The following is a 16356-nucleotide window of genomic DNA, read 5'->3' as shown; positions in this document are numbered from 1 at the left end:
GGAAACCAGTCCGGACCATTTTTAGGCCTCTTGATGGTGAATGACGTGACCCCCTAAACCTCACTGAAGCATGATTACTATCAAATTTAGCATCATACACGTCTCTGTCTCTCTCTCTCTCTCTCTCTCTCTGTTTTGTCACCTTCTGTAGTAAATACAGGAACTGGACAGGAGCACTTAGAGGCAAACTAGCACAATGGACGTAATCTCTAAAGAGGGACCGCTCTTTTTGCAGGGGGTCAAGTTTGGGAAGGTAAGGTTGTTCATTGAAAATTATAATTTAACACTTACACGTGGAAATTGTGTGGCTTTAATTTTATTTATTAATTATTTGAATTCTAGTATTAGTACTACTATTATATTTGATGCATTAGTTTTTATGCATTTTATATTACTTATAATAGTATATTTTATAGTTTATTGCTTGAGTGTAAAGTTAGCCAGGCCGAGGTCATGGGTTAAACTTGCATGGGAACACGCATACTGATAAAATGTGATCACTTTGATTAAAAAAAATGTCAGGCAAATGCATATAAATATCAACAGATTTAAAGGGAGATTAAAATCCACCAAGTGATGAAAATCATTTTTTAATCATTTACTCTTGCCCTCATTTCATTCCAAACCTGCTGTGTATTTTTTTTTTTTTATCCATACAATGTAAGTAAATGGACTCCAATGTTGTTTGGTTACCAACGTTCTTCAAAATATCATCTTTTGTGTTCTGGAGAAGAAAAAGTCATACAGGTTTGGAACAACATGAGGGTGAGTAAATGATGACAGAATTATTGTTTTCAGGTGAACTGCTCCTTTAAAGTAATTACAATTTATTAGCTAGGAAGTAATGAAAAGGAAAAGGCAGGAAAACCATTGCTAATCACAGTTATAACAGCATTAAAACAACCCTTTAATTATTTACAACTAGCCTTGGGAATTATAGGTAGTCAGAAATATTCAACTGTACATTATTAATCGAAGGGAAACGGCAGCTGGTTACCACCTGAGGTACTTCCATCTTCATGGTAGCGTTTAACGGCTATGAATCATGCATAGGAGATTAAACGAAGCAACTTTTCATAACTTCTGCTGCCGCCTCTGGCATGCTCTCCCATATACTAACCAGTCCCAGTGGAGGAGTACTGAACCAGACAGTCTGATAAACCCTTCCGAGTTATGCTACAAAATAATTCATTTTCCTTACTCTGTCTTTGCCTCCATTTAAACATTCCCCTTGTTCCTGCAGAAGATATGGCGGAAATCCTGGCTGATTCTGTTTGAGCCCAGCCCTGCAGGGATTGGTCGCATGGAGCTGTACGACATGCGTGATGGAGGGGGTCTGAAGGGGTTCGCCGTTGCGAGGCCTGCGGGGCTCAGGAAGACGGACAAACGGGTGATTCGCCTGACAGACTGTCTGAGCATCACCCCGGCCCCAGGAGAGAGCTGTCCCACGGATTGCTCTGCCTTCTTTTTAAACACCACCTCATGCACCTACACCATCGCTGCTCCCACTCGAGAGGACTGGATCTCTGTTCTGTGCCAGCTAGCATTTCAGGTATGAGGATTTTGCAAAGTACAATGTGTTCTTGGGTCAAACATTCCTGTCAAACAAACCCTATCCTTAACCATAACTTTGACAATTACATTTCATTTACATATTTGGCTGATGCTTTTATTCAATGCGACTTACATTGCATTCAAGGTAGGCTATTTCATTTGGTCGTGCATTCTATGGGAATTGAACCCATGACCTTGGCATTGCTAGCACCATTATGGAGTGTTTGAGCTACACAAACTCGTACATCTCATTGCAACTTTTGTATGCAATATATTTGCCTGGGTGTTACTAACAACAATGCAGCTGTTTGCATTGTTAAATGCAAAACATTCTATAGTTGCCTTGACAAGAATTTTTAAGTTCAAAAGACTACTTTACTAATTAGATGAGCAAAAGTTTTTAAGTTGGCTCAACCGGAGCTAATTATTTGAGTTAACCTAAAAAGTTGAGTGTGATAGGTTGACTTATTTTTTTTCCAAGTTGGCTCAACTAGTTGTTTTTAGTTGCCTTGACAATAATTTTTAAGGCTCAACTAGTTGTTTTTTTTTGCCTTGAAAATAAGTTTTAAGTTCAAAAGGCTACCTGTAGCTCATTAGATAAATAAAAGTATTTCAGTTCAATTGGAGCGAATTAGTTGCATCAAGTTAAAAAGTTGAGTGTGATATGTTGCCTTTTTTTTTAGTTATGAGCCACTGCTAAAATCAAAGGGAAATTATTAAAATATATTATTGATAAATTGTTCAAGCAACTACGAACAAGGATTTTGATCTAGGAACATATCATAGGATCCAGTCTCCTCTCAGAAGTTATCCGTTTTGATCCATTCATGTATCCAAAACCAGTACAAGTTTTGTCTGACACCTAAAACCAGGCAACAGCAAGTTTGTCCGATACCCTAAACTAGTTAACACAACATTTTGTCTCATATCTAGTCATTAACCAACTATTCGGCAGAAGCAAGAGATGTGTGATTAAGTGTTGATAAATCAAGCAGTTATTTGAATCATTTTAGTTGCATCTTTCTTGTAAGCCCTCATAAAGCAAGTCATCATTGAATGGAAGTACATTTCCCAAGTACTAAAGTGACTAAGTTCAACACATCTATTATGACAAACAGTTTTTAAGGTACAGCTTCTCACAACAGCTCGCCTGTCACAGAGGAAGTGTTGATAACCACACCTTTGAGTTTATGATTGCACAAGATTGTTCTTTTCAAAGATTGATAGCATAAAAAGAGGAATTACTAATGTACATTGCTATCAACTGCCTTATTTTTTTTTTTTTTTAGAAAACCCAAGGAACTGAAGATGCCAGGAAAGTCCAGAAAGATAAATACATGCCACTGGCTGATAATCAAGTGTACTCCACCTGGGGAGCAGGTGAGACTGGGGTCTGAAAATACACCTCGCTATAAGCGAAGTCTGATCCAGAACCACGATAACGATTAGCTACTGTTAAACTAGGTGTAACCAACTGTTTGTTTCAGTTAAGCAAGAGGATGTGTTTTAATGATGCAGACCTACTTCTGTTTCCATTATGTGGTCCTGTATCTATATGTAGGTCTAAAATAATAAGAAAAGAGCACAGAAATATTCACTCTCACACATACTATTTGATATCAAAAATCCCAAAGTTAAGACACTTCAAAGATGTTATTGCGGTAGATAAATGAAAAAGTTATAAAAAGTGTCAAAATATTGTTTTATCTCCTTATCTTTGAACATTAAGTCTAAAAGTGTTCAGGTTTCAGTCTAAGTTCTTGTCATCTACTCGTGCAGATGGCCGTCTTTGGTTTTGCATCATATCTTGCTGTTCGTTTCAGCATCTTGACATATTTCTGTCTTATTTAGAAGTAGTCTGGTGAGAAGTTACAGGTCTTGTTTTATTGTAAATTTTACTTATTTAAAACATTTTGGGATCTACCTTCCTCTTTCTCATAAATAAATATTATGCAGCGCATTCCTAGTTTTCCCCATTTTCTTAGCATTAAAATGCTCACCCAGAGATGCGTTAAATAACAGTTAAATATAAATGATAAGAAGTCTAGTCTCAGAGAAACTGGTGGTCATTCTCAAGATGACTTGCAACACTGATAACGCAAATTCTTTGAAACACGAAGTAACGGTTATCTGAAATCTGTTTTTGAGCCAGACAGATGTATTGCTGTTGGACTATAGATCTATGTGTGCATAAAAGGTGTTAGAAACTAAGGGCCCCTCAGTACATACCCTACAAGTATACTACAAATACATTTACATATTTTCAGTATGTACTTAATATGAATATCCTGCTATTGTACTTTTAACATACTAAATTGGTATACTTAAAGTGTGTTAAATTGGAAAAAAAAAACGAATTTAGTATTAAATGTACTATAGTTATCCAGAAATAGTGCTGAATGTGCATATTCATAGATCCTCGTATACTAAATGAGGCAAGGGTGTAAGTTACATTCAAGCTATTTTAAGGCAAATTTGTCAAAATGTCAAGGGAATTATTTTTTTTATTTTTTTTTAAATATGTAATTTTTGGTGATCAAAGATGAGTTTTAATGGATAAAATTATTGACTACAGGGGGACTTTAAGTATATTTGATTGTGCTAAACTGGAACTATTGCAAGTATACTTCAGGTACACTTTAAACTCTTTCATTTAAAGACTGATATTATACATACACATATATATATATACTATGACTATATGTGCGTGTGTGTGTGTATGAATATATTAGCTAACTAGAATGATTTAAGAAATGTGAAAATATTTTGGTAAAGTTAGATTTATGCAGCCTGTTTTTTTTTTTAAAAGATATTTATTTCCTATTGATCAAAATTTAAGATTGCTTTTAGACCAATTATTCATGTAATCAATTTCACTACTTAATAAGTCTTGGCCACCCCTGTAAAATATATTTTATTTAGTCTTTCGTTCCAGAGGTCTGACATCAAATGGTTTGTCCAGAGAGACTTTGGTTTGATGTTTTTATGAATTCCACCCCACAGGCCAGTTCCAGGTGACAGTGCAGAGCACAGATGCATCTAAGAGGTGTAGGATGTCTGGTTCATACCTGCTGTCTTCTGAGAAAGAGGCTATTTGCCTGCTGGACCTCAAGACCGGACAGTCCATCTACTGCTGGCCCTACAGGCTCCTCCGGAGATTTGGCCAAGTCAAGGTGCTTCATGAGGAATAAAGAGATATGTAACCCTCTGACTCAACATTTTTGCTTATATAAATTTTATATATATATATATATACACACACACATATATGTATAATTCCCTAAAGGACCATGATTGAAAACCACTGTCTTAGGGCACGTTTACATGACGACGATGTACTAAAAACTGAAACGTTTTTGTTTTTTTGCGTACAGAGATGACAACTTTGTCAAAACAATCCCCGTTCACACGGATCCGCGATAACGACTAAAACGCTGTATTCTGCTCTCAGGCCAGAGGTTGTAAATTTCACTTTGTAAAGAAACACTATGTGCCTATAGACTAAACACGTAATACGCACGTCAACGTTTTCAAATTTGCATTTTTGTTGTTTACATGGAGACGATAACAGTATCGTTTTCAAAAACATACATTTTTGAAACCCGTTTTCAAAATCTTGCGTTTTCAATCTTTCAAAATGGCTTAAACGCAATAAAAAAAAAGTTGTGTAAATGGCCCCTTATGCTCACAAAAATTGCATTTAGTTTATCAAAAATACAGTAAAAAAAAGGTAATACTGTGAAATACTATTACAATTATATAAAAAAAAATCAATTTTAATATATTTTAATATTTATTTCTGTGGTGTCAAAGCTGAATTTTCAGCATCATTACTCCAGTCTTCAGTGTCAAATGATCCTTCAGAAATCATTCTATTATGCTGATTTAGTGCTCAAGAAACATTTCTTATAATTATCAATGTTGAAAACAATTGTGCTGCTTACAATTTTTGTGGAAAGTTCTTCTGGATTCTTTGATGAGTAGAAACAGAATGTTTTGGCAAGGAGGATCTTTAATGATTGAAAATATAGAATTATTTTCTTGTTTCAGTTTTTTGAATATAAGTGAATATAAGTTTTTGAATTTGAACTATTTATGTCTTTTCAGGGGGGAATTATGATCGAGGCTGGTCGTCGCTGTCAAACTGGGGAGGGTCAGTTCATTTTCTTGTCAAAACAGGGGTCACAAATACACAGGGCCATTGAGGAGGCCATCATGCACCAGAGTGTCCAAGAACTGCTGGCACAAGCTTCTGCTCTTCCGCAAGAGTTTGCACCTCAGCCCCCCTCGCCTAAAAGCAAACCACAGGGCAAGTCTAAGGTGAAAATGCCTCCTCCAATCAGCATGAACCAAGAGCGACCGCGTCCAGCATTAAAATGCAAATATGGACAGCCGATACACAAAACCATTGAGGAGGTTCTCGTACACCAGAGTTTCCAAGAGCGGTTGCCACCACCCATACCCCTTCCACTATCCATTTCAGCCCCACCAATTTCACCAAAACCCAAAACTAAAGTCAACAAGAATCAGGAAAGACCTTGCCCACCTGCACTGCAGAATTATGGGCAGCCAAAACACAGGGTCATGGAAGGAGCTCTCACACACCAAAATGTCCAAGAGCTACTGGCATCATCCAACCCTCCTCAACAAGCCCCTCCACTGCCACCACCCTTGCCTAAAACCAAACCACGGGACAGGCCTAATATTAAAAAGCTTCCTCCGGCTAACTTAAATCAAGAAAGACCGTGTCCGGCACTATCACGCAGAAACATCTCCTTACCAGATCCACCTTCTTGTGTCAAAAGCCCTGTGGGTAGCCCAGATGATGTTTTGTATTCAGTAATATTTCCACAACCAAAACCAAGAGCAAAAATGAATCTCCCAAGAGTTGCAACACCTCCCAGTCTACCACAACACTTTGGAATTCACATGAATCCGGATACAGATGTAATTGTGGAGAAAGAGAAGGAATGGAAATCATCACAAGAACCTTCTGACAGCAGCGATGATGAGACTCCTCCCTACACTAACTGGACTGCTAAGACAACTGCCAAGCAGGATCAACCCAATATTGAGGATCTGTATAGCAAAGTGAATTTTGCCTCCAAGCTTAAGAACAGACAGACTGAGAACAACGATGATCAAGAGCAGCCAAACGCTGACCAACAAACTCCCGTGATCACTTCAAGCGAAGTCCCTGTCAACTTCAAACAGACCCTTTCTAACATTCTTTTTAAAGACCGGTCCAAAATGCAACCCCAATTTCCTTCCAGGTCACATGGGGGAAGTCGCGATCAGATAGACAATATAGATGAGGAGATGACTGATTAAGGTTTCCATGTCTATAGTTGAGGTTATTGCTAGCCTGATTGATGTAAATGATATGTGTTATACGGTGTGGTAAGTTATCACATACTTTTTCAATAATAATGTACAGAATATGTGAGATAGGCTAATGACTAAATCTAGAGAAAGCTGTATGATATGAATACTAAAGTAAATGATTTTATTAGAAAAGTCTTTGTAAAAATGTGTATTACTAACTGGCATGAAATAGTTGGGTGCGGTTGTCGCCTCTGTGTCTTTTAAAGGGATAGTTCACCCAAAAATGAAAATTGTAATCATTTACTCGTCCTCAAGTTGTTCTGAACCTGTATGAGTTTCTTTCTTCTGTTGAAGAAAGTATTTTGAAGAATGTTGGCAACCAGACAGTTGACGGTAGCCATTGACTAAGTAATTTTTTTCCTAATATGGAAGTCAGTGGCTACCATCAACTGTCTGGTTACCAACGTTTTTCAAAATATCTTCTTAACAGAAGAAAGAAACTCTTACAGGTTTGGAACAACTTGAGGGCGAATGAATGATGACACAATATTTATTTTTGGATAAACTCACTTTAATGCAGCGTTTCCCAACCCTGTTCATGGAGGTCCACCAACAGTACAGATTTTGGACTTCTCCCTTATTATCTGACCCATCTATTTCTGGTATTGGAGTCTCTACTAAGGAGCGGATTAGTTGAAACTTGTCTGAATGGGAAGAGTTTGAAAATGTGTACTGTTGGTGTGCCTCCATTAACAGGGTTGGGAAACACTGTTTTAATACTTCCTTTAAGTTATCTTTTTCATTTGGTGAAATCCCATTTGAAGCGCCTCACATGTCTTTAAACCCTGACCTTGAATAAGCAGTTCATTGATTGGACTACTACGAACACGCCCCCTTGTGGCCTTGCCCTTGATTAAACCAAAGAAGTTATTTGATTAAACTCATTCGTGAACGAATTGATTGAATGAAGCATGTCGTTCGTGAAAAGAGGCTGCTGTGCTGACCAATTCAACGGAGACTCATCATGTGAGTCAGTCGAGTTTAAAACAATTTAAGAAATTGGTTCGCAATAATGTTGACTCAATTGAAATGGCATACGGGTGGTGGGCCTACAGAAACTCGTTGGGTCTTGATAATTTTAAGGTTCAACAAAAGTCATACTTCCATAGGCCTACCTGATTTGTTGACATTGGGAAAGCGTGTAACTTTTTTAACGATTTTATTTCAGTCGTGAACAAATCTATTGAGTAAATCCGTTTTAACGACTCGCACAACACACAGACACTTGGGCTACTTTGTCACCAACTACTGGAGAAACTATGTAACCTAAAGAAAGAGCGAGTTTTTGGTAAACTGTTTCAAACGCTACAAGTGCTGGTTAATCAATGGAATGTGATACCGAATGAAACAACTTTTTTTATTTTTTAAAATAAATGTAATAGGCTAAGTGCAACGTTTTTCAGCCATTCAGATTGATGAAACCAATGTATGAATCGAAGCAATCCCGATAAATATATGAAAAGAAAATCTTTATTAAACTTTTGAGGTAATAAAAAATCACAGAGACATAAATAGCATTTTTGTCATTACTGATGAAGGTTTTGTACACGTGGAATGGAAAAAATCCAAATTTATGTAATTGTCTGTTTTAAAGTGCAATTAAAGGGCTTGTATATTTTTTTCCTTCCCTTTTTTGTGAGTTTTCAGAAATGTTGACAATCAAGTAGCCTAATGAAGCATTGTCTAGAAGAACTAACCATTATCAACAGGGCCTATCTATTTGGTTCCTTCAGTGTCTACTAAAACACAGACAAATAAATTATGATTAATCAGAGTGCCACAGTCTCAAAGTCAATCCAGCAAAGCCATCAGCGTCCTCCAGTCTGTCCTTCTTCGATGTCGCTGAAATGGGACGATTCGCCATCACTCGCATTTAACGTGACATCATTTTTCTCCGGAACAAAATTAGAAGGTGCGTCCATTGCGTAAGGGATGCTGGTCCTCAAAGTCTGAGCTGAACTCCTCTGACCAAGGTTACCATGGTTGCCAGATGCGCTGCATCCATCCCTCAGCTCTCTGCAATCCGACTGCACAACACCATCCAACAAATCGGACAGTTCTGTGATGTAAATCTGCGCCATCTGAAGGGTGTCGTACTTAGAGAGTTTTTTTTCGTTCTCCAAGGACGGAATGACGCTCCTCAGTTTGTCGAACGCTCGGTTCAGTCCGTGCATCCTCCGCCTTTCTCTCGCGTTAGCGGCCACACGTCTGTGTCTTTGAGGTCCGGGGGGATTTTGCTTGGAACCCCCATGTGCTTTAGATCCTCCCAGATCAGATTCCGATGTCAAAGGACTGTTGTCTCCAGACATGTACTCGTCCATGGCGGCATCCACCGACGTGTGAGTGTAGTGGTCCCCTGCGGATGAGTACGGGGGGGTCGCGGAGGTCATCCAGGCCCGTGGGTCACTGCGGGTCAACCTCGGATGTTCAGAGAGAGAAAACTCATCAGGTCGTCCCCGAAATTTTCCATCTGACCAGTGCAAAAGTTTGGTTTTTGCTGTCATGGCTGATATAATGTAGGCTACAAAAAAATAAAAATCAAGTATGGAGAATGCTGAACTCAATCTTGGTGCCTTGGGTGGGCCCTTTACCTTCAGACAGGATCCTTGTCGGCCTTATAGTGGCATCACCTCCCTCCCTCCTCCCCTGAATGCTCCTGTTGAGTGCTCACAGCCAATAGAAACTGCTCCTCAATCCTCCATAGAATAAAGAGTTGTTTTTTTTCTTCCTTGCATGTCCTGGGGTGATAGAAGATTTTCCAAAGATTGATCACAACACAGATTAGAATTTAATCAACTGAAATTTTAACATATGCTTTAACCTAACTAATTTAGCCTACTTTGGATTTAAATAGCATGTAATATTTATTTTAAAATTATGTTTTCATTTATTTACATCTAAATCATGACATATTTTGTGATGTGTTTTCCTGTTTTAATAAAAACAGAGTCTAGCCTATATGCATCTAAAAAGTTAGAAATAAATAGTCTAGTCAGAAGAACTCAAATCTCAAACCTCAGAGGACTTGATCTAACATCCTTATCCACTTTCCAAGATAAGCAACGGAATTGGTATTCAATAAAATCTAGCAAGAAACTTGCATAGCAGCGTCATATTTCTTCTCAAATAAACTGTAAAATCTGCAGCAATAAAACGAGCAGGTGGAAAGCAGTTCGTGAGTCGCACCTGTCGTCAGCGAAGTCCAGGAAAACTGATAAGTGTCTTCAGTCTCGTCATAAATCATTTAGCAATGAAGCAAAACAATATTTGGACAAATCATAGGTGGAGACGCTCAGTAACAACACACGAAACGACCATGTTGTTTAAAGTTAAAGAAAATAATTCATTGCAATAGCCTCTTTTAATTCTTCTTTTTCATCTATTTTTTTTTTATTATTATTAAGCCAGCATTTAACTTAAGTCTTAACGATGTTTTAAACAAAACACCTTTTTTTTTTTCTTTTTTTTTTTTTTTTTTTTTTTAATGTGCTTATGGTGTAAAAAATAAAAAATCTCGATATAGCTTATGATAAACAATGACGAGAGTTATTTGTGTCGGCGTGCGTCTGAACGGAAACTGCGTGTTAACTCCTCAGGCGAAGGGGACTTCTGTTCGCGAGCTAGGCTAGATAACTAACTTGTGGTTAGCCTACTGAAACTTTTAAAAAACGCAGTTGAAAGGTAGCCTATATGTATTTGCCTGTGTATTTAATTATAGTGTATTTTTATTTACTTGCTTACGTGCATGCCATTAATTTAGTTAGCCTATCAAATTTGGTAAATGCGCAGAGAAGCATAGACGCCTTTCTAAAATACTATGTCAACATTGTGTCGAACAGCTGGGCTAGGGAGTCACTGATGTTTTCTATAGGTCTATTTCTTGTTTATTTGTTTTTAACGTCCAAGTCAACGTCTTTTGACACGAGACTGTTTTGCTCAAAGGGAGAGAGAGAGAGAGAGAGAGAGAGAGAGAGAGAGAGAGAGAGAGAGAGAGAGAGAGAGAGAGAGAGAGTATGATGACAGTGGCCCCTCTGAGGCTGCTCTTCGTGAGAGTTGAATAGAGTAGCAAACTTCAGCCCAGTCATCTGTTGTCCCCTGGCACCCGTCTCACAGTCAGAGGCCGACACTAACGTCTCCCATATGCTGCGACGCGTCCAGGGATCGTTTAACTTTCACACTTTTCCCCCCTCATCCATGACAGTGTTAATCACTGAGCAACATCATCATTTTAATTTACAGGGGCCAGCTCTCCTCGAGCCGCGCGCAGTTCTTATAAAAAGTAGCCTATATGGAAATAATGTCAAAATTCCATATTGATGCTTCTTTAAAATCATAGTAAAGTATTCTTCCTTTTCAAAAAGTGCACTGTATTTTTTAAATAAAAATGTAGTAGGCTATCCCAGCAAGCAATAGCTGTCATTTCAACAGTCTGGCCATAGTAGGCTAACCCACTTCTAGCCAAAATAACCTTGAATTTGGTTACATGTCGTTTTTGCCAAAATAACTTGCTGTTATTCATATTCCATCATGTAAGCAAAGTTAACAGTGATTACAAGGTGTTTGGTTTAATTTATTTGACATGTTCTATGCGTAGCCTGTGCTTCTATTATTGGGTTAAGGTTAGACATCTATTCAATTTGCACTGACAGTCCAAATTTTGCTTTGTTTTAGCTAGACGTCAGGGCTGTGTTTGGACGGCTATTTGACGTCTTTTAAACGCAAAAATGCTTGCTGGGCCTCAGTAGCAGCATCTAAATCTATCCTTTTTTTATTAAAAAATAAGCTAGGCAACATTTTGTATAATTTCTGTAATGTGTTGTTTAATATCGTTCTTTTTGGTGGCAGTGTCGGCAAATAATGGTATTTTGACAACTGTGGTAAAATATTTGTAAGGGATAGCCTACTAGGCTACTTTTAAAAAAGACATTTGTATTTCTGCATTTGCTGAACATAAAAAAATAAATAATAAAAAAAAACATCAAAACAGAGTCACAGAATAGACATGATAAACTATACCCTGTTTTATCTGAACAAGCCAATTATTTTCTGAAACTCCAAAGGGAAGGTTTGAAATTCCTCTCTGTCGCTCTGTAAGTGTGTGTGTGTGTGTGTGTGTGTGTGTGTGTGTGTGTGTGTGTGTGTGTGTGTGTGTGTGTGTGTGTGTGTGTGTGTGTGTGTGTGTGTGTGTGTGTGTGTGTGTGTGTGTGTTTGAAGACAGGCGGTAGATGTTAAATGTTGGTAAGGAAATCAGCGTGACCTGCTAGCCAGTCATCGGGTTAATGAGGCTTGCGCGAGCTGAATAAATGGGCACGCTCTCCGCGCAGGGGTTCTCCATTCATTTTTTACATGAATATTTAATTCTCGCTATCCTACTGCCAGCGCAACAGCCTGCAGCCCTGAGCAGACAGAGACACACTCCCCATCTGCTGTATAGGCCTTGAGACGGGGGTGGCGGACAGTGGAGGACCGCGGAAGGTTTTGGGAACATATCAAAGGTCAATGTATGAGCTCCCATGGCGTCATTATTGTTATTGATGCACAGTGTTTATTGAGGTTTTGGCAGAACAGCGTCAAAAGTGACGAGTGATTAATGAAAAACAGAAAAGAATAATATGTCTGCAATCAAAATGATCGTTTTCGATTATAAATTCTGAAAAATAATGATTTCAATAAGAATTTGAATAAGTGTTAATCCTAATTGTCATTAAAAAGACTGCAACTCAAATTGCCAAGCACCCCTCTTCAAATGCAGCTTATTTTACAGATTTGTTTATGCTTTATTTTTAATATTTACATCTTTAATTAAGTAATAAATAAACGCATTATACATATTGTCAAGTGCTCAAACATTATAGACCTTGTTCACAACATCTCTGAGGGGCCAGAGGGATAGAAAAAAACTGCCTTAAATTTTTAAGTTCAATGAACTTGGATGCTTAAGTCATTTCAACTTAAATTAGGCCTACATTAAACTGACTTTAAAAACATAAGTTGAATTTTGCATAACTAAAAAAAGTAGAAAAGTTAAAGCAATGTAAAAACATATGTTGTCATTAGCTACTTATTGATCTTTATTTTATTTTTTACAATGTGTTTTTGGATTGTTCTGCTGACGAAACACTGCAAAAAATATATTTCCAGGAGATTTCAGTAGACAGAAAAATTCCAGACAACATGAGTTGAGGGAAATTGTGTGGATGCCATTAAAAACACGGTAAATCTATCCCTCGGTCAAACACAGCCTCGCTTTCATACATGTCATGGCGCTGCTCTGAATAAGGTCTGGTTACCTTTCCTTAGGCACGCGATTTTGCGAGCCTCTAGACCAGTTGCATAAACTTAGCCTCTAACTGTCTTAAGAAGTTTAAGAAGACCAAGAGGTGATTATTCTTTCTTTTCCGATTTAAATTAGACTAATGCCTTTTCATGTTGATGTTGGCTAACTGGCTTTAAAAAGTCAGGGCCAGTTTTGAAGAAAACAAAACAAGTGAATAACTGAGAGGTCAAGCAGTTTATGCAACCGGCCACAGATGAAAATATGCGCCACGACAAACACGAAAGGCTGTAAATAGAACATCTAGGCTCGTGTTTATGTAAAAAGTAGTAATAGTAACAATACGTCGATAAACTCCAGCAGTGGCGGAGAGCCTGAAACGATGGACTCTTTCTTCAGAGCTCAGTCAAGCGCGGGTGAATGATCCGCGTCTGACCCGGGGTGCGCGTGCATCGCCTGTTTCTCCTTTAGATAATTAAAGACCTGCAGAGATCGAACGCTTCCACTTTTCACACAATAGACAATATCACAGAGAAACAGTGAAAATCGCTCGCCTATCTCAACACCGCCCTTGATCTCAGCCCCATGTAATTATTCCCATTCAGCCCGAGGTACGGACGTGCTGCTTTAGATACTGTCTTGTCACTCTGAGTCTAATTTAGGGGTTTACCCGCAAATTAAGCAAATTAGCGGCTCATTAATTTTAGGAACGGAAGTAATATTCTGTTGAGCCTAAGGGCTCATTAAAATCCACATTATATTATGATGGATCAATGCCGTCAATAATTAGGCCTACAGTAACCATTTGCTCAATGCAATTGTTCCATTGATCAGCTCGAGAATAGCGGCCACTCTTGCTCAGATGAGCTAATTAACATATGAACCCAAAACCAAAACTTTTTTCTCAATGCTGTTTTTATTAGGTGTTCATGAACACTTTCACAACTAACAATGTAGGTGTAACGATTTGGTCATGTTTCATGTCTGTCATGTGATTCTCTGTCATAGTCATGTGATTCTGCCATGTTCCTTGTCTGATGTGTCATGTTGTCATTGGTTCATTGTTCCACATGTGTCCCTCTCTTGTCATTAGTCCACTTGTATTTAAGCCCTCATGTTTGCCATGTGTCTTTGTCAAGTTTTGTTTGTGTAACCATTGATGGTAAGCTCCATGTCCATGTTTTTGTTCTAACGCCACGCCACGCTTTTGTTTTATGTTTGTTCATGTTTATCTGCACTTGGGTTCTCTTAAGCCTTGCCTTCAGTGGAATCATTACAGTGTAGCCTATAGGCTATCACACGTCTATAACAACATAATGCACAATAAACAAAAACAACAAAAAAACACAGGGGACCATATGACATAACAAGTGCAATACCAACCAACATTGCGTCAAGTCAAGTCACCTTTATTTATATCGTGCTTTTGTTTTCGATGCAGCTTTACAATGATAGACAGGAAAATGATTCAATGACGTGAACAGAATTCATTTCATCTGTAGGCTACATAAGCTCTAAAAGAAAAAAAGTTCGGCTGAAGTCAGTTAATGCAATATGTACTTTGGGAGTGCAAGTTAGCAATACAGCACAGTCAATATTAACCACAGATATAAAGTAGGGTTAACATAGTGCACATTAAAATAGCCTATATGTCCCATGTTCTTTTCTTTCTTTCTTTTTTACTGTGACATATGGATAGTTTTGAAACTTTGATATTTTCATAAAAGCATATTTTTTATATTTTCACTAGGGGTTAGGCTAGCCTAGCCTATATCACAGTAACTGGTTTTGAGTCAAAAGTCTGATTACGTAAATGTATGTGTACTCTAGTGATTTTGTTAAAATCTCTTAATTAAAAAATATTTAGTTTTTGTCAAGGAAGGTACACTATCGTTCAAAAGTTTGCATAGCAAATTTTGAATTGTAGGCATTAGCATTAGCCAAATTGCTGGCTATTTGCATAATATATTTATATTATATTTGACATTTTTGTCGTTCAAAAGTTTTGTGTCATAAGTCTCTTATGCAAACCAAGGCTGTAATTTCAAATTTAATCAAAAATAGAGCAAAACCAGTTCTTAAATATTTGTGAAACCTGTGATATACTTTTTCAGGCTTCTTTGATGAATAAAATCTTCAAAGGAACAGCATTAGTTTGAAATAGAATTTTTTTTAAACAATGTAAATGCCTTTATACTGTCACTTTTGAACAATTTGATGCATCTTTGCTCAATAAAAGTATTAATTTCTTTCAAAAAAAAAAAGAGAAAAAAAGAAAGAAGGTAGTGTAGATGTTGACTGAGAAGTTGGATTACTGAAAGTTATTATAAAGTGTTATGGTAGTCTGAAAATCAACTATAATTCTGCATGATCACCATCAGTAAAACTCAACATGACGCATCATAATGGCATATGGACACCGAGAGGCGCGTGGCTCATTCATAGGCAAACAATTCAGCAGTGGCACCCATAATTCAATAACTCCAAATAGCTTTGCTTTCACAACACATGATTGCCAGAGGTCTGCATACAATCCACACCTGAAGAGTTGTAGGTAATTAATGAGTCCTTTTTAAATAAAGACGTGGCTGCAAACAAGAGAGTAATACGACTAGGCCTATGTCTTATTGACTGCACTGACCAATAATAAGGCTAATAAGAATATGACTTATAATAAACTGGTACGCCACCATCATCGACCAGCAAGAAAACACATACAAGTGCTGTTTATTTATCTATCTATTTTCTTTAACAAACTAATATGGACTGCGTCTGGTCTAGAGGGGTTTAAATGGTTGTGGCGTTTTCTCTACATTCCGACAGATGGCAGTAATGTACCGTCTAGACTTTACCAGAGAGAGAGCGAGGAGAAAATAGCGAAGCTCCAAAAGTGTTTGGACATGGTGAACTTTACATTGCGAACATGCTTCAGAGACTTTTAACATATCTGATTTTACCAAACACCTGGGCCGGTAAGAAAGAAATAATATTCGAACTCCTGTATCCAAAACATAAAATATATTTAAATAGCTATTCCTGCTGAATCAGCTGTTTTCTGCTTTCTTTGGGTTATTAATTTATTAGAAAATATAAAACATTCTTCCTCAAAGTTTATTTTTTTTTATTAATAAACCCAACATATA

General features: G+C 37.6%; 2 protein-coding genes across 4 annotated transcripts; one reads left to right on the top strand and one right to left on the bottom strand.

Moving 5' to 3' along the window:
* The first annotated feature begins 181 nt into the window (after positions 1-181).
* dok3 (docking protein 3) lies at positions 182-8556 on the top strand. 2 transcript variants are annotated; one of them, XM_079893403.1, is made up of 5 exons: positions 182-253; positions 1244-1552; positions 2844-2934; positions 4558-4727; positions 5662-8556. In XM_079893403.1, exons 1-5 carry the CDS (start codon positions 197-199, stop codon positions 6883-6885), a joined length of 1851 nt encoding a protein of 616 aa, XP_079749529.1. In that variant the 5' UTR covers positions 182-196; the 3' UTR covers positions 6886-8556. The 2 variants fall into 2 exon arrangements, with proteins under 2 accessions (XP_079749529.1, XP_079749530.1); XM_079893404.1 differs by lacking the exon at positions 182-253 and adding an exon at positions 705-765 and having other exon boundaries at positions 5662-6901.
* A 178-nt stretch (positions 8557-8734) lies between these two features.
* On the bottom strand, positions 8735-9601 carry atoh1b (atonal bHLH transcription factor 1b). Of its 2 annotated transcripts, none has more exons than XM_079893406.1 (2): positions 9531-9601; positions 8735-9357 (listed from the first exon to the last, which is right to left on the bottom strand). In XM_079893406.1, exon 2 carries the CDS (start codon positions 9327-9329, stop codon positions 8748-8750), a length of 582 nt encoding a protein of 193 aa, XP_079749532.1. In that variant the 5' UTR covers positions 9330-9357; positions 9531-9601; the 3' UTR covers positions 8735-8747. The 2 variants fall into 2 exon arrangements, with proteins under 2 accessions (XP_079749532.1, XP_079749531.1); XM_079893405.1 differs by having other exon boundaries at positions 8735-9460; positions 9531-9600.
* Between the last annotated feature and the right edge of the window lie 6755 nt (positions 9602-16356).

Source organism: Squalius cephalus, assembly GCF_949319135.1.
Source record: "Squalius cephalus genome assembly, chromosome: 14".
In the NCBI taxonomy this organism is placed as follows: Eukaryota; Metazoa; Chordata; class Actinopteri; order Cypriniformes; family Leuciscidae; genus Squalius; species Squalius cephalus.
This window is presented reverse-complemented; position numbering and strand designations above follow the sequence as displayed.

Coding starts and splice junctions, on each gene's coding strand:
- dok3 (XM_079893403.1), top strand. CDS start 197: ATGGACGTAATCTCTAAAGAGGGACCGCTCTTTTTGCAGGGGGTCAAG. Junction 254..1,243: donor AGGGGGTCAAGTTTGGGAAG/GTAAGGTTGTTC, acceptor TTGTTCCTGCAG/AAGATATGGCGGAAATCCTG. Junction 2,935..4,557: donor GTACTCCACCTGGGGAGCAG/GTGAGACTGGGG, acceptor TCCACCCCACAG/GCCAGTTCCAGGTGACAGTG.
- atoh1b (XM_079893405.1), bottom strand. CDS start 9,443: ATGACAGCAAAAACCAAACTTTTGCACTGGTCAGATGGAAAATTTCGG.